At 35.2% G+C, this 18,398-nt stretch overlaps 2 protein-coding genes across 2 annotated transcripts; one reads left to right on the top strand and one right to left on the bottom strand.

The window, feature by feature from the left end:
* Nucleotides 1-2,359: 2,359 nt before the first annotated feature.
* Nucleotides 2,360-5,136, top strand: LOC6544509 (vacuolar protein sorting-associated protein 11 homolog). Its single transcript, XM_001973757.2, has one exon. It carries the CDS (start codon nt 2,466-2,468, stop codon nt 4,989-4,991), a length of 2,526 nt encoding a protein of 841 aa, XP_001973793.1. The 5' UTR covers nt 2,360-2,465; the 3' UTR covers nt 4,992-5,136.
* Nucleotides 5,137-6,755: 1,619 nt separating this feature from the next.
* LOC113563918 lies at nt 6,756-11,957 on the bottom strand. Its single transcript, XM_026977320.1, has 7 exons — nt 11,539-11,957; nt 10,048-10,582; nt 9,816-9,995; nt 9,434-9,544; nt 8,401-8,545; nt 7,652-7,813; nt 6,756-7,594 (listed from the first exon to the last, which is right to left on the bottom strand). Exons 1-7 carry the CDS (start codon nt 11,756-11,758, stop codon nt 6,782-6,784), a joined length of 2,166 nt encoding a protein of 721 aa, XP_026833121.1. The 5' UTR covers nt 11,759-11,957; the 3' UTR covers nt 6,756-6,781.
* Nucleotides 11,958-18,398: the final 6,441 nt, after the last annotated feature.

The raw sequence follows: 18,398 nt of genomic DNA, 5'->3' as shown, positions 1-18,398 counted from the left end.
GGGTGACTGTGCTGTAAGTTGTCGAGAGCTGTAGTCGGTGATTAGTCGTTTAGGAAAATATAGTCTGAGTCTGCTTAGACTAGGACAGGTGTGGTTAAGTTATTTCCTCAAAGTACGTTTAGCAAGTTGAAATGTTAGTAGATATTATGGTAAATTTGGTTTTGGAACTGATTAAAATTCCAATCGCTTTAATTGGTGTTGAGTTTTGAAGATTGATTCGTAAACTAGGATGGCTGAGCCTTCGACTGAATTTGATTTTAAAGCTTATGGGAATGGGGAGAGATATTAAATGGTATAGATGGGTTTCCTGACGGCCAATATTATGTGGTTTTATTTGTTCTATGAGTGATTGGAGTTATTATTCCTCTAGCGTTTCATTGCAATATTTTTTACATTAAAATTGTTTAGTGGCGGAATTGGGTTGTTTTGGTTTGTTTCCATGTCGCAAGAGTCACTTTGTTTATTTTGGATTTTGGGATTTTAATTTGCGACTTTGAGTGAAACGTTCTTAAAGGATTACAGGTATTAATAAAAACGATACGCACAGGGTTAGAGGAAGATTTAGGGGGACTTAGTCTTAAGCTTAATCATAAGAACATAGATCAGCGTTCTAGTTGTTCTAGATGTGATGAGGTCCGTTCAGATGATGAGGACCTACGAATTGGTGTAGTGAAGTGTTATGTTCGGTTTAATGCTATAGTCGAGTTTATCGATTATTTGATTCCCGCTACTGAGCTAAAGGAATGAAAATAAAGATGCGAAAGCACCAACGCAAAAGTTTTCTAAATTGCTAATTGTTTATAAATTTTCAATACAATTAGAAAAAGTATTTCCTTTACTATATGAATAATAGTATAAATATACGAGTATATATATGCCTTTTATGAGTAATACATTCAATTGAAAATTCAGTATTGATGTGGGTGAACTTTAGCTAGCACTGGTATAGATAAAGGTTTTTAACAGTTTTTTTGATGTAGCTTTATGCAATTTAGTTTGAAAACAAGATAGAATGCTATAGTCGAGTTCCCCGACTGTCAGTTACCCGTTACTCAACTAGTGGAAGTGCGAACGATAAATTTCTTCATCTTCTGAAATATCGGTATAAACAGCGAAAATCAATTAAAAAATTAGAATTAAATTAAAATATTTTCAAAAGGCAGCTTTGGGCGGTTTGTGGGCGAGGCAAAAAAAATGTTGGAAAATTTTAAAAAATTTACACAACTAATAAAAAAAAGGCTGGGCGTGGCAGAATCATTTATCAAACTTGCGCTGCGTCTATGTCTCTGGAATCTGCATGCCTAATCTCAATCTTTTTATCTATTATAATTTTTGGGATCTCGACATTCATACGGACAGACGGACGGACAAGCAATGTTTTAATTCTTGGAGGCCGGTGTCTATCAAAAGTTTAATTATCTTATCTATGAACTATATTACACTATATGGTTAATTCTTTGTTGTTTCCGTCCTGTATACCTTTCACTGATATTGTTTGGTATTCTATTTGCCTGTCTCTGACTGTTGTTTTGGAAAATTGCTTTGAACTTGTCCATAAGGTTGGCTTTTTGTTGGTTTTTTTTTTATACTAAAAATTTCCAATACTTGAGCTTGATCTTATTTTGCGGAGAAAAGAATATGACAGCAGATTTTCTTGTCTCCGAAATATTATATATACGCATAGCGAGTCTGCTCTGTATTTTTCATGCAGTGGTGCGGCTACGGTGTTATCGTATGAAAGTCTTTTATATGAATATCTTTACCTCTTTATAATAGTGGCGGAGTTTGCTGTATTAAATACACTGTTCGTTTATCATATGTAAAATCTAAGCGGTTGATTATGGCCTTAAAGTTGAGATGAGTATCAAAGGATGAAAGAATCTTTGTTGGTTTGAAGCTGCAAGTTGATATATTTTGATGCTGCCACCGGTTGCTGCCGTGTAGAATTTTTGAGCGAGGCTATGACCATCGCGATTTATTCCCAAAGCCAACTAAACTTTAAATAAATTTCTTTATCTGTATGCATAGCGTCAAATAGCAGGAGAGGCAAGAACTGCAATGTTGTCGCCGATTCGAGCTGGGACTATTTTAACTATTATTACTACCAGTTAGCTGCCATATTATATCGCGCTCCACTAATTTTGACAAACTCGTTATGAAATGACATTCATACCAACAGTCGCATCTTATGAGACAATAAAAAAAATCTCGGGAGGGCCAGGACGGGTTAAACAAAACATATTGTCAAACATATAATTATGACTGTGGTAATAATTAGTTTTCCAAAATATAACATATCATATAAAATTAAAGTCTTTACCTTGGGATGTGCTTAGTGTAATTTGTATATAAAGAATACAAAAAATTTCATTTTGAAGTGTTTCAAATGACACAAATGTCCACTTTAAAAAAAAATGTACTCAAGCAAAAGTATTTTTGTATAATAATATGAAACTATTGACAAAATGGATATAAGTGTGTTGGAATGGAAAAAGGTGGATCTTTTTAATATAATCGCCTTACCATTTGTAAAATTTCCGAATACGGAAGAAATATCGTGCTACTGCTTTCACGAATCCAAATCAGGCACTGAAGAAATAAATATAAAATTAGTAGTTTGCGATAAAAACAAAAATATTCATATTTACCTTTCGAGTTGGGAATGCATCACCTTTCAATCTCAATCCAGGCGGAATGCGGTAGCTCTTTGTTCCCTTACCAGCAATAATTGTCTTGCGACTATCACACCGGATATCAATAATGGTATTCACATTGATATATTTGACCTAAAGAGATTAACAAAAAAGCAAGGAGCTCCAATAATTGCATATGCATATACTCAAGCCTCAAGTACACTTTTATGCATAAACGCAGACGTCGTTGACGATAAATTGTTTGCGTTGGCCATAGGATTTGAGAACGGTGACATTCTTTTACATTATGGCAAAATTACGAAAAATTTTTCTGCAAATATTCGCCAACATACTGTTTCTGGATACTCAGTCATTGGAATTCATTTCGACTTTAAAACACAACCTTTGGATACAACTCAAATAATGTTTGTAACATGTGTTCAAGGTGTTTATTGTTTTATGTTAAAAGAGAAATGCATTATGGATACAAAATTTGTCCTTGATAATGATAAACGCAATATTAATTACCGCAGTAGAATGCGCCAGGCTGGAAGCGGAGATTTAAATGATTCGATGTTGGTAGTGGGACGAGCTGATGCTGTTTATTGCTACACCCCTGAGGGAAGGGGTCCCTGTTTTGCTATCGAAGGAGCAAAGGAATGTCTGGCTTGGGTAGGCCATTATCTCATCGTCGGCGCCAAAAAATCAAACTCAAAGCAAAGCATAACGACACTAATTGTTGTAGACACGGAAAACAAAATAATAGTTTTTCAAAAGCAATTTCAAGAATCGTTGTATGTAATCAGCGAAAGCGATTTTTGTTACATTGTAACCAATTCTCGTGAAGCAAATGCTTGCAACATTTTAATGTTACAACTAAATAGCATAGATTTTAATATTCGCCTCTTAGTTGAAAAAAATATGTACGATATTGCATTAAGATTGTTGCATCGAGAAGGCATTACTTCATCGCCAGAAACTGCTATGGTACGATTTCAGTATGGAAATCACTTACTACAAAAAGGCGACATCAGTAGAGCTACTCAAGAATTTATTAAAACTATTGGTTTTATTAAACCGCATGCTGTCATTTCGAAACTTTTATATTCCAGATACAACAATTATTTATTAAATTACTTATCTGAATGGAAAAAAAAGAATAGGTCTTTAAGCTGCCATACAAGACTCATTGAATGCTGTATTAAACGTGAAGAAATAAAGAATAAAATGCAGCGAGATAATCCCCAGAACTACAAAAGCCCCCCGGAAATAGAACATCTTTCAATCTTATCGAAAATGTATTTCGAAAGGGTACATCAGCAGGGTTCAGATCAGGTCCCCGTTGAAGAAGAGCATTTATTACACCAATTATTAGAATATGGACCAGCAACTCTAGTAGTTGATCCCACTACTTATGTAAATAATATAACTTTTGAAAATGTTAAAGAACCAAAAAATATTCTTTCTTTTTGTTCCATTTTGGCAGATTATAACGATTATTGCGCTAACATGCTAGCCAAGATCATAGAAGCCTTTCCAGGCTGTGACGAAAAATTATTGTTTTATTTGCTGGTCTTATATCTCACACAATGGCAAGGAGAAAAAGTTAGTGCACATTTTGTCTCAGATTTTATAAAGACGAAGTGCTTGCGATTGGACAAAACTTTGATTGTATGTAGACTTTATACATTTTTAAATGTCATACAAAGAATCCAGAGCAATCCAATAATGCATAACGATACAATAAATAAGTGTATTTATAACTTAATGGAAAATAATACAGATGTTGCTTTAAATGGAAATCTAAGTAAAAGATCATTTCTCATGATGTTAAAAAGTTCTTGCTCTAATGAAGAAATAAGATCGTTACAAATAAAGGCAATATTTAGGGATCAGTTAATGCGAAGTATAGTTGATTCCGGGAATGAATTACACTTAGTTGAAAATTATAAAGAGAAGATTAAGAGATCGAGATCCATGCTATCTCTCTATACAAACAATCCAATCGAGTTTCGAAATGATAAATGTGACATCTGTCATGAAATGTTAAGTATGCAGTCCATTTATTTTCTTTGTCAACATTCCTTTCATAAAGACTGCCTCAATTACGAATCAACAAAACGTCAAGAAAAATTATTATGTATTATTTGTAAAACCAGAAATTTGTTAAACCCGAAAAATTCTTCCACTCCTTGCTATGATTCATCAGATATTATTGCAGAAATCGCTAGAATAGTTTCTATAGGAAATAAGCTAGGAACTAAAAGTATGATACAAAAATTAAAAGACGAGGCAAATAGTATTGACTACAGAGGTCATGAAAAAAACAATGTTACTTCTTCTAACCCTTTTGATTAAAATATAATGATTTTAAAAAATGTAAAACTGAACAAATATTTAAATTATTTTTCAATGTATCATTCGTTATAATAAATAAAATGTACATAAGCCGATCAATGTCATGGTGCTGTCGAAATAAAAGGAGCACTCTTTTTATTTTAAATCTCCGATCTTTCTCAAAAATGTAATATGAAAACTAAAAAACAAAAAAGGTTTCTATTTGAAAAACAAAAATTTAATATTAAAACTAAAAAACAAAAAAGCTCTCTAGCAAGCATTAAATTTATTTATCTTCTGATCGAGTTTTCGCACAACCAGATTCTTTTTCAGTATTTTCTTCAAACCCGGCATGCGTTTTTTTTAATTTTCCAGGCCATATTATATTGAAAGGAGCCGAATAATGTGCAAAATAATTTTCGTCATAAAAGTTGATATCAAAACTTCTTTGATTAAGTTTATCTATACTAACACCAGAAGTAGTTCGCTTAAACTCTTGAAGTTCTGTTACTGTCTACATCAGAGGTGCTTCTAGTCGAGCTGGCCATTTGAGGAACTGCGCACATGTTGACACGCCCACGGTAGCGACCACAAACCGCCCAAGACTTGGAAAATGTTAAGATATTTTTTAATTATTTTATTAGTCTTCTAAATTTCTATCGATTTGCCAAAAAACTGTTTGCCACGCCAAAAACTGCCACGCCCACTTTTAATTTTTTTTTGTTGAATTTAGTCATTCTTTTTGGAGTCTTGTAAATTTCTTTCGCTTTGCCACGCATACAAACCCACGCCCACATTTTTGAAAAATGTTTTGCTATTTTTTTGTTAGTCTTGTAAATTTTTATCAATTTGACAACACATTCAACGCCCACACATTTGAAACATCTTTTATTTTTTTTCATTTAATTTTGGCTTTTGGGAAAATCGACTATAACGTTTTCACGCGCACATTTTTGAGAAATATTTCGATTTGTTTTGATTCTATTGAATGGCCGCATATAAGTTAAGATGTCTAATGAAAACATATAATACACTGTTTTCGTTTCTTGGCTAAAACCACAAACAATTGATTTTCTTGGCACGGTTCTAGCAATATGTTACAAAGACTCAAATGGCTTTTGCTTTGCTTATATATATTATTAAAAACAAAAAAATCACCATGAGCGGAAAGCTCTGGAAGAGGTAGCAGAATCCAGGTTCAGTGTCGAGTCACTGGTACAAATTATGCTGGAGAAGCCAAAGACATGGGAGGCGGCTTCAGAGTACGCAGCGTCCGTCACCCTGCGAATCCTGGAAAAGGGGAGAGGGGTGGTGGCGGAATAGGCGGCCAGATCTTCACGCGAAGCAATGCTATGCGGTAGAACCGCGAACCAGGTCTCCTGTTGCTTTCCACACTTCCACTATTCTCGTGACTGCACGTTAATAAGGGGATATAAAAAAACGCTATTAGGCCTGGAAATAGACCCTTATTAAAGTTTTCGAGAACAAGTTTAACAATCTTGGATTTGTACATTTTTGCACTAATGTAAAAGCTATGACAGTCAAAGAATATCTGATTAAATTTTAAAATCAGATCTTTGATTAAAGTAGAAAAGTATTAGCATACAAATTTTTAAATAGTAATTTTTTTATTTACGTTTTTCCTGACGTATACCGACGAAAAATGTCAGTTCTGTTAAAACTAAATGCAGTTTCTTGCAGCAAAAAGAAGTTCATATACTTAATATTTTGAAGTATAATTCAGCGAAAAAACAAAATTACGCAGACAGTTATACGCAAAAAAACTAAGTGTACAAAACTAATCTTTATTTTTAGATAAGTTCACCAACGAATTTTGCTTCCAAGTCGGCTATCATTTTAGCATCATTTAATTTGTCCAAGTTCGAAGAAAACATTTCTACAGATTTTTTAGCACTGAAACTGAATGAATTTAAATCAGAGTTCAGATTAATGTCATTTATAATTCCTTGAGGATGTTCTTCTAAACTCTCCAAACTGTTGTTTTTTGATAAGAGCAAAGGGTTATCTGATATTTCTTGAATATTTTTTGTTTTGTCCTCAGCAATTAAATCTTTTAAGTGATTTTTGCAAACTACTTCAAAAGGTTTCTCTTTACTCAACGAATTATCATACCCAGTGTCTTTTTGGTCATCTTCATTATTTTCAATTGTTTTAGAAGTCGTTATCAGTGGACTTTCTTTATTATAAAATGAGTCTTCGGCACTATTGAAAGATTCTAACAAATGGTGTCCATTTTTCGATTGATTTGTTGAAAAGTCGATATTTTCCGTATCCGAAATGTTCGCGTGCCTTAAAGTTATATTTTTAAAATTGTCAACACTTTTAAAGTGAATATCCGCCTTTTGAGGATGAAGCATTAGTTCCAAGAAGTTTAAACTATTATTTTGCTTAAGTTGCATGTTATCATTAAATAATCGGGATTCGTGTAAAAGAGTCATAATAATTTCAGAAGGCGTAGGACATCCATAGTTTCGCAATTTTAATAAAATTGTGAAAGTCTTGTAAACTTCCAGGCGCCCGTTCCAAATATTCCACATGTGTGGTTCTTTGGTAGGATGAGAATGCATTTGAACACAAATTCCCAATAAGGTGTTGTGCACCTCCTGTAATAGAAAAGCTTTAGTCAAGATACCTTGTTACCTCTCGTGAATAATACTTTCCTTTAAAAGTTGTTGTTTTATCAAAAAACCAGACGATAACAACAACATTTGTAGGCAAGAGTGTGCTTGCTGACGGAGCACATTATAGTCTTCATTACTTAATGAAAATTTCAGCATCGAAAATAGATTTTCAGGTGATCGTTTCAAGTTTGGTTCGCTTTCCTGGTTTGAATTAAAAATATATATATATATTAAAATGAATTCTGAATGCTTTATACGGTTATGATGATACATTGCAAAGCTCGTTTATTAGAAGTATTTATGTATATAAATAATTATTTTTAATATAGGAAAACAAATATCCAATAACAATGAAACAGAACAATCCCGAAACCCAGTTTCTCGTATTCTGAAAAAACTTTAAACTTTACTTATTTTAAACGCTTCAGAAATATTTAAAATAAAATTACGAGTGACATATTAAGCAGAATTGATGATTACTTTAAAAATAAAACTTAATTTTTTTATCGGCATCAGTTGAACTAGCCAAGTTTATCTTTCGGTAAGTTCGACTACATCTTAAAATGTATTTATTACCATTTTTATTCTCAATAGTTCAGAATTTGTTAACCAAAAAACGTTTGGAAAGGCAACGCAGTCATCGATGCCTCCTCAAAAGATAAATATACAAATTAAAGTAAGGCTGACTCGAGTCAGGATTGTTGGTTGTACAATGTACATATAAAAAAAATACATGAACTCTGCAACGTGTTGTCATAGCCGTATTTCAGTATTAAAACAATATTTACACTTATAGTTGAAGTTGGGATTTGGGTTAATATATCATCCAACAATTCTTTGACAAGAGTATCCTCAATAATTTCGCAATGGCTTCCTTCTTGTAGAGTAGAGCACCATAAGGATATAACTCTATATACAACTACACGCATATTCCTAAAAATGTAAAGTTGTTGTACATGTAAAAACAAAATTAGGCATTATATGGTACTTTATTTCGAGATATTCATCAAAGCTGGCAGGCACTAAAAAATGCAGCATTTAAATGGGCTGAGCAGGAATTAATTGTAAATTTTGGATAGCAATACAACAAAACCTTAGTCGTCGAAGCAGTCAGACAGTTGTAAGTGCTAAAAAAAAACGGTTGAACCGTGGATGCAGAGGAGTACAGTGAAAAATACGGAACTGGAAGATTTTTTTATATTTAACAGAAGATTATCACTTCATTGTGATGTGGATGCTTTCAGGAGCTAAATCCTTATTGATATATTTTAATCATATATAGAAGCGTAAAGAGCTTCTCTAAAAGTATTTCCGTATGAGTAATAATGAATAGTTTTATAAATAATTATTTTCCAACTCAAGAGACGGGTTCCGTCTTGTTATACCATCAACAAAATTTGCACTAAGCTTCAAAAAATATACAGTAAAGACTTCAAAGGCTGCGTGCAGAAATCGAAGAAATTACATTATTTGTAAAAAACTTGTAAATGTTGTTGAATGTTGCAGGAGTATTACTATTGTAGCCAAAATCTTTCGGCGCAGTGAAGAACGCATTTCTAAACCTATCAAACCTATCAACCTAACAGCCATGCCCAATTTTTCGTACCGCAGTCTCCAAATGACGGTAAATAACGTTATATTAGAAAGTAATACCAATTAACTTATTTTTCTGTTGAGTAGCCATCTTGAGCAATTTTAGACGAACAACTTTATTGTTGAACTATTTGTCTGCATATTCTTTAATTTTTTGGATCAATTAAAATTTTAACAAAATTTATAAAAGCTAGTAATTTAATTTAATTTATAGCTAGTAGTACTTACAAAACTTCCTTTGAATTTGCTTCTAGTAACATCGATTTCTTTTTTTTTTCGAGAGCATCCAATAAAATATTTAGAACAAGCCGAAAGTCCATCCTGAGGTGGGTATAACATCTATAAATTAAAAGATAAATGAATATAACAGAACTTTTTTAATTGTAAATAAAAATCTTGGAACTTTTCTAAATCCGTACTCTAATTCTCATTTTTGAAAATTTCTACGGAACTAATATTTGTCTGTCATTTCACTGTCAAATTCCAAAAAATCTTCACCCAGCATTCAGCTGGATTCAGACGTTTTCTCTTGTTTTTTTTTTTGACATATGTAATACGTTTTGTTTTACAATGTGGCATTTTACGGTACCTACGAATGGCAGTTACTTACGTTTCAATGACAACTTCCAAAAGCTCCAATAATTTGATATGCATTTGCGGCAAAAATGTCTCAATATATGCATGATCAATTCTTAAGTTGTGTTGTTGGTTTACATGAGCACTCAGTCCATTTTGTATTAAAGCCAAGATTTGATGTGTGCAAATATACTTTTTAAAAACAAATTGTTTTCTAAAAATATTTTGGTTAATATTGCAGACAGTAAAACATACATACATCTTACCTTATTGCTATTTTTAGATATTCAATAAGGTTAAAAATTCGTCGAAAACCTTGTGAAGCCCTTTTAAAAGGATCTTTTACAGCTACAAAAGTGAAAGCCTCAAAATTATTTGGTATAGAAGGACTGTCACCTGATTCCTCAGACATGACTATTGTTCTATTTATAATATATTGTATATTACTAAGTAAAAATAATTGGAAATCTTTCCATTCAGTTATATTACCAACATGTTCCTTATCGGAAGTACCGTGAATCTTGTGTAACAAAAGCCAACATTCACCTGATTGATAAACAACATCATTGTTTTGGTTGTCTATTAATAGTAATAATATATTTTTAATAGTTGATGATTTATTTTTTATTCCTTTTGGGTAATATTTGAGACATTTCTTAATAGTGTGTAGGGCAGCAATAGTTTGACGTATGTGTTTATATATTTCGTTGTGGGATAAGCATTCAATAACTTTATATAAATATGCAGATGCGAATGCTTTTGACATATTACCGTCGTTCTGCAACCTGTCAATTAAGAGTGCTGAAAAGTGAAAAATATTTAAATTTTAAAAGTGAATATAAAAATTAAAAATATAATAATAGGCTTTTTTTTTAAATATTTATGTTCCATTAACATTTATATCCTTGAGCTTTTAAGACCAGAAAATATTATAAAACAAGAGAGAACTCTCTAGAGGAGTTCTCCAACTATCAGATACTCGTTATTCACGTATTGAAAGTGCAAACGAGGAACTTTTTTTTTTCTGGCATAGGGACAGAATTTGGCAAAAACAATGATAAAATTTCAACATTTTCTGAAATATCGGTAGAAATTGGGGAAAAAAAATAATAATATGAACTTAAAAATTTTTTAAAAGCGTGGCCGTGACAGTTTTTTGTGGACTTTAGAGTGGGCGTGGCAAAAAGTTTTTAGTCAAATCTTTAGAAAGTTAGGAGATATACATATAAAATATATCACAACTTTTTTCAAACAAGTGGGCGGGACAGTTTTAGGCGGTTTGTGGGCGGAGTGGGCGTGGCAAAAACTTTATTAGCAAATTGATAGAAATTTGGCAGCATTGCCCGGTTTCTGGGCGTTAGAGTGGGCGTGGCAAACAAGATTGCGCATCGTCTAGGACTTTTGAAGCTGCATGCTTAATCCAACATTCCAGCTTTTGTAGTTCCTGAGATCGAGGCGTTCATACGGACAGACGGACATGGCCAGATTGACTCAGCTATTGATCCTGATCAAGAATATATATACTTTATATGGTCGGAAACGTTTTCTTTTGCCTGTTACATACTTTTCAAAGAATCAAGAATATCCATTTACTCTACAAGTAACTGGTATAAATAGTTGAGCCCCGAAACTAATTTGTTCCGCAACTTGGGTTTTCTATTTATTTTGGCCATGGTTCATGCTAATAGACAACTACCAAATCGGAAAATTTTTTTTTAGATTTCGTTACAAAACTTTTTGCTGGATTATAAACTTACCCATGGCTGAAAATATCAAATCACCATATGAACGTAACTGAGGTGATTTGCATGATTGAATTAATAAACTCATCCAAGTTTGTACATTTTTCTCTAATTTAATGTTACTATTCTTAAGGTAACATATTAAAAGACGCAGTCCAAGAGAACGTTGTCTGCGGTTTTTCAGAGACGATGTTATTAATTGATCCATCTCTTTTGTACAATATTTTTGATCCATAGGTCGTTATTAGAAATCCCAAAAAAAAATGTCCTTTTGAGTTTTGAAAATACTACGAAGTCTTATCCCACTTTCTTAACGTGTCACAATTCTAACAAACTTGATAAATAAAGGCAACATGTGGTTGATATTGTTATAAGTTAGTGTGCCCTCCCCTAAGTTATTTAACTTGATTTTTTAGGTAGATACATGTTCAGGAACTAGTTTATTTTTCTAATAACACCTGATTTCCACCGAAATTTTTTATCACTCTAATTGTCGTCAATTCTGTACAGAGTCACAGAATGAATTTATTTTTTAATATTTAAGTATAGCCACACAATTAAATTGATAAAAAAAACAGTAATTCACTTTTAAATTCAGTTTTTCCTTCTGGCGTCAAAGTTAGACATGCAGCTTCCGTACATGTGTTGCATTCATTTTTGAACACATGTTTTTATCTCAAACCCAGCGTTACCATGTAGTATTTGTTATTTACATTTTAAAGGGTCAGAACCTCTCGCAACATTTGTTCGGGCTTGCTTAAATTATCGACGTTGGTCCGAGAAGCCTTCATCTAACATAGTTTGATATATATTTCTTGTTTTCATTCCATCATACTCGTATATTAATATTGGTCCGAGAAGCCTTCATCTAACATAGTTTGATATATATTTCTTGTTTTCATTCCATCATACTCGTATATTAATATTTGCCGGGCAAGATGTACTTTGGGCCCAACCAGCTGACGAAAAAACAAAACAGTGCTTTCAGTTTATTATTCCACACATTTGATTTTTCAAATTTCTAATTCCTTTAAGTTTCGTCTTTTGCCTCAGAGTCACAATAACGTATTTTCCAATTATTCACTCCTACTAAATTAAATTATTGTTTTTAGACGAGAAGGCCAAATATAACTATAAAACAGGAAAACACTTATGCATCACTAAACTGTCACATATTTTATCTTTCATCTGAAAAATACATTTCCATTCGCGCTTCTTCCTACCATACTGATATCAAGCTCAATTTCTCAAAACAATAAAAATGTACAATAATATAATTTATTTATGCAGTTCAAATTTAATTTATACTATTCTTTCTCCTTTGCTGTGTGATACAAAATCGATGCTCACAAAAATTGATATTTTAATCGATATTCAAGATCGATCAAATACATTAGATTCGTAACGCCATAGGATTTTTTGTGCTGGCTCTAGAGCTGGCTCCAGGCGCAGAGAGAGAGAGAGAGAGAGCGCTCTTGAGCCTGTACCCTGCAGTTCCACAATTCATCGCTACTAAAAAACATAAATGGTAATTAAATTAAATTAAATTCATTAATTATTCCAGGTAATGGATTCCTTTTATAAGCAACAACAAATATTACTCACAGAGAGTTTAAGGATTTAGGGTAAATTGTTTTAATACATTATACAAATCTTTTTGAAAAGGTGATAAATCGGGCGATGATTTGCTAGTTAAAAAGCGCTTACAAGACGGTGATTAAATGTGATGATATTGCGCTGTTTTTGTGATATTTTTCATAGTGATGATTTCCTAGGACATGCCAATGTTAAAATCATTACTAGTTATCATACAAATTGAGCGGTGATTAAGTGATCGAGATTTAAACTTAGAGGTGTTTCACGTGGTGTAGTTAATGGAATTGCGGGGATATTAGTCTCCTTTGCATACTATACTGGTGCGCTTCGTCTCTACGTCCACAGTAACAAGCAGCCAATTCTCCAAAACCTTCTCACATAAACAAGTGAACGTGGTGCTGAGAATTCTTAAGTTTATAAATTAATTTAGAAATCCACATCTTGGCTCCTATTGCGAAACAAAACTTTCTTCTTTTGTAGACGAATGCTGTTTGCCACGCCCACTCTAACGCCCAAAAACCGCCCAATGCTGCCAAATTTCTATCGATTTGCTAATAAAGTTTTTGCCACGCCCACTCCGCCTACAAATTGCGTAAAACTGTCACGGCCACACTCTTATTTATTTTCGCACTACTTCCGATGTTCCAGAAAAATATTACATTTCTCGTTCGCACTTTCACTAGCTAAGTAACGGATATCTCATAGTCCATAAGTCCATAGTTCTCGCTTGTTTTTTTATTTCTCCTTTTCAAAATTGAATGAGACCTGCACTTGTATATGCCCGAGACTTGTTTGCCGGAGGAGAGAGCCCAAGACTTGCAAACAAAATAAAACTACTTTATGTTCATCATTACATTTCCAGTCAACTTGTTTCGAAACCTTGGAATTGGAGAAAAAACAGAAGACAGCAATACGCTATCCAGCTTATCTGGGAAAAGCCTAAAGGAAGACTTATTATACCCGTGCTTATACCAAATCCTAAATGTATAGAATCTATAGGAAAAATAACTCAACCTAGCCGAAGCTCGGTGGAAATTAAGTTAAGAGATGACATGGTCTTGTACAGCGCGGGACCTTACATGAGTAAGAGATTCGAAATCTTCGTTTCCGGAACCTGACGACATAGCATTATAATTATGAGGCATTATGATTCTATGTTGTGAAGACTTACTACACACTATCAAACTGGAAAGAACCATACTATTCCCGAAGATGGCAACGCCGAAAGCACTTCAGGAATTTGGTTCAGTATCAGTACCTTAAGCTTCGTTAACTGAGGCATAGCCATAAGTACTATAGATCTCGCCAATTTTGACTTGAGCGTGGTACGTACAAAATGACGAACAAAATATAGAAGAAGGCAGAGGACATTGTTAGTAATAAGGGTCAAACGGGACAGCAGTAGTCGTTGTAGCGAACAGGCAAATGTGTGTACAAGTTAACTAGTTAACTTAACCGAGTGCTTGAAGTCAGCAGCGGCCAAATCGGTTACACAGCATTTGACCGGACCATTATGAGCTCCCAATTTATGTTAGCTTTAGGCAGAAATATTATGTTGAGTTCGTTTTGAAGATCCAAAGAATAAAGAGCACAAACTCTGATCAAATACAACAATAGCCGTTTATCATTTATTACAATTCACAACTTGACTGAGTCTCTAGGCCAGCAGGTTACGAAGGGCAGTCACCCTTCCAACGTAGTCTTCATCAAACAGAACACAACTGCCAGCCAGCCACCCGATATAGCGATTGTAGATCGCACATCGGCCCAACCCGTTACTTCCCAGTGCGGAAAAGTGCGGATTTTTGTGAATTTGGCAAAAAAGCAATCGACACAAAAAATGTAAGTAAGCCCTTTCCCAAGTATTCTCTTTATCTGCATAAAAATATAAGAAGAGAAACACATCAAGTTTATAAAGCATTATATGTATTACCCCGCTTCATGAAAATTTTTTTTTGCAATTACTTCGCAGAACTGTGCTCCCTATTAGGAAGAATTTTTAAGAAGCTAAAAACAACTTATTCCGCCGGAATTTAGAATCTGATTGATGATATATTTCTCTCTGTGGTTCAATTCGTTTGGTACACTGTAAATTCGGTATAACGTCTGATTTCGCTGATTTCACATATTTTTCGACGACATTCTCAGGTATAGGAACCAGAAACTATTTCCTAGCGATTCAGAATCTGAACACGAAGATATCAAAAGAGAATCAGCGCCGGTTAGCAGGAGAGTAGGCACCTTAAGGAACACAGAAATGGACCCTGAACAATTGAGGCATGTAGTACAGGCGGCGGTTAATTAGCAATACAAATTAGGGATGACGTGCAGTGCTACGCAGTTAAATGTCTGCCCATACGTCTCGCGGAGACATTACCTGGCGGTAATCATTATTAGTAGCAAAATTAGGGGCTCCGCAGATGCCGTGCTATCTTCGTTTGGAGCGGTGCTTAATTTTGAGGCAATCATAACCCGCCCCGACTTTACGTAAAGTGACAAGCGACCGATGCATGTCATCGAGCAAGAGCTCGGTACCCTTAGTCCAGGTTCCTACAATATTATGACGAAGTGGTGAAAAAACGCACACTTCTGACCAATAAAGTTAACATGACACACGGGGCACCTATGGCAAAGGTGCTGTGGGACAAGTTCAGTGAGGACGCCCTTTGTGGCACAGCCAAAAGACATGCTGTCCGCCCTAGCCTTGGCACAAGAAGTGGAATCGAACCACGAAAGATACCTGTTCGCGGCTACATTCGGAAGACGTCAGGAGGACAAAGACCGCAAACTAATTTCAAAGGGGCAATGCCGTAAGCCAGACAGGGCAACCCCGGTAGTAGACACAGGCTGATGCCAGTAGAAACCCGCACTTTAGCAGATTCCACAAATCACAGGTCCATTTCAATCCGCGTAATAATACGCCGCAAAACCTTGCTCCAAAATCCATGGATGTTGGGCCCATCTGCTCAAGGATATACCGTCCCTCACAGGCGCCGGTCTTCCAAAGTAGAACACCAAACACTTCTGAACGCACAGGAGGGCCAAGAAAACAGCAAAGGGTTAATCATATCTCGCAGGGCGACGGACAGGCCGAAGAATCGTATGCCACGGCCAACGCTGCGCCGAAAATTTATTCCGACGACAGTCGCGAGTCACTACCCGTCACTACCCGTCTTCAGACGAAGAGTAGCAGGGAAAGGCATGAAGATTCTAATCGACACGGGCGCGTCAAAGAACTTTATTCGACCACAAGGGTTAAAAGGCGTTCGCCCAGTAGATTCCGTGTTCAGTACACCCAATCCGTGGCGCCACCACAATCAGGGAAAAATGCCTCCTATTCAACACAAAAGCCACAATTTTTATTTTAGCAGACTTTTCACCATTTGATGGGATAATTGGCCTTGACCTATTAAAAGCAGGGCTATCGCTGTGCCTAGCTTTAGGTCAGCTTAAATGGAGCACGCAAATTAAACACATCACATTTCATACTTGGCCTAATGTCAATTTTACTAATGTTGATTGTTCAGAAGCCCTACCGTTGGCCAGGGCTGCGTTCCTAAGTATGCTTAAGGCCAGGAAGGATTGCTCGCAAGCCCCAACGAAGCTCTTCCATATAACACGTCAGTGGTGGGTACCATCAGAAGACTGGATGAGGGACCTATTTACACAAAACTGTATTCTTATCCCATGGGGACAGCCAGTAAAGAATCAACAAAGAAACCCAAGAACAAAAAAGGCGTCGACGAAGAGGGTAATCAGAATTTACGTCTCGAAATATACTTTCGTAAGTTAACCAAGAGAACGATATCCGATAAATATCCCATGCTAAATATCACAATGATATTAGAAAACCAAGGGAAATCCATTAATTTTTTTTTTACTTTAGATCTAAAGGCTTCACAAAATTATTATTGCAGAACGCGACCGTGAAAAAAAATCGTTTAGAGTAAATGGGGGAAAATACGAGTTTCGTAGACTTCCGTTCGGTCTCAAAAACGCAGCCAGCATCTTTCAAAATGTATTTGAAGTTAGGTCATTCCTGGGCCTCACCAGCTTCAACAGATGCTTTATTAAAGATTTCGCATCAATACTCAAAGGGTAAAATGGGAGCGTCAGCAGACATAGGTTTAAAAATATCCAAGTGCAGCCTTCTGAGGAACAAAGACGCGCATTCCAGAAACTGCGCAACTATTGACGTCCAAGGACGTTATACTCAGGTAGTTCGATTGTAAAAAGGCATTCGATCTAACGACGGATGCCTCCGCGTAGAGCATTGGCGCGGTGCTTTCCCAAGAGGGACGTCCGATTACAATGATCTCAAGATCGTTGAAGGATGGGGAGATGAACTACGCCACAAATGAGCGGGAACTACTAGCCATAGTATGGGCATTGGTTAAACTGCGACAGTACCTATACGCGGTGTTCGGTCATACTCATTTGCATGATCCTAACCTGTTTATTATATGAAATTTTGAATTGTTACCCATTATGAAATTCCTACTCTGTTGACTCTGATATCATGCTCATGTAAGCTCTTCTATGTTAATAAAATCAGTCGTTTACAAACTCTCACACACATCATACTTATTGAAACTAACAACACGTTAATATAGGTTTATACAGCCCCAAGACTGATACACAATGCACTGATGCACAAAAAAATCAAAACATGTGTATAAACAATTTATTAAAAAAAATTAATATCAAAAACTCAAAATTGCCGTGACGTGTGTTCAACTAGTGAACGCATAAAGGGAACGGTCATATTCGCACCTTATTCGCTCGTGTGTCTGCAATCTCACAGTCGTTCTACTCCCGCTGCTGACGCCGACTTCAGCACCACCACTGCATTTATTTCGTTTTGGTCCACTATGGTAGATCTGAAGGACACTTACATGAATGTAAAGGTGTAAAGGGTTGAATGGCAACGACTTATTGGCGATAAGTGAATAAGTGAACAACACGATCCTCGACCACACTCAAACACCAGTTTCCCGGTCATCACCATCTTGACTCCCAGGATTGGCCTTACCGTCGTTTAATGGGAACCATACGGAGTATAAAAACTTTTTTACTTTATTCTTGGATCTTATGAATCGTGAAAATATGACGAACATAGATAAGTTTAACCAGCTTCAAGCTACCGCCAGCTGGCTCATCTAATGCCCACCAGTTAAGGAGCTTAAGTGACAACGCATCTGCCCTATTCAGTTCATCTTTAAGATCAGATGCAGAAATTTCGCAGACGATACTCATCTACATAATATTAGAAAAGTGTG

The sequence above is a fragment of the Drosophila erecta genome, unplaced genomic scaffold, assembly GCF_003286155.1.
Source record: "Drosophila erecta strain 14021-0224.00,06,07 unplaced genomic scaffold, DereRS2 tig00000021-arrow-pilon, whole genome shotgun sequence".
Lineage (NCBI taxonomy): Eukaryota > Metazoa > Arthropoda > Insecta > Diptera > Drosophilidae > Drosophila > Drosophila erecta.
The sequence above is the reverse complement of the archived record's forward strand: the minus strand, read 5'-3'. Positions and strand labels throughout refer to the sequence as shown.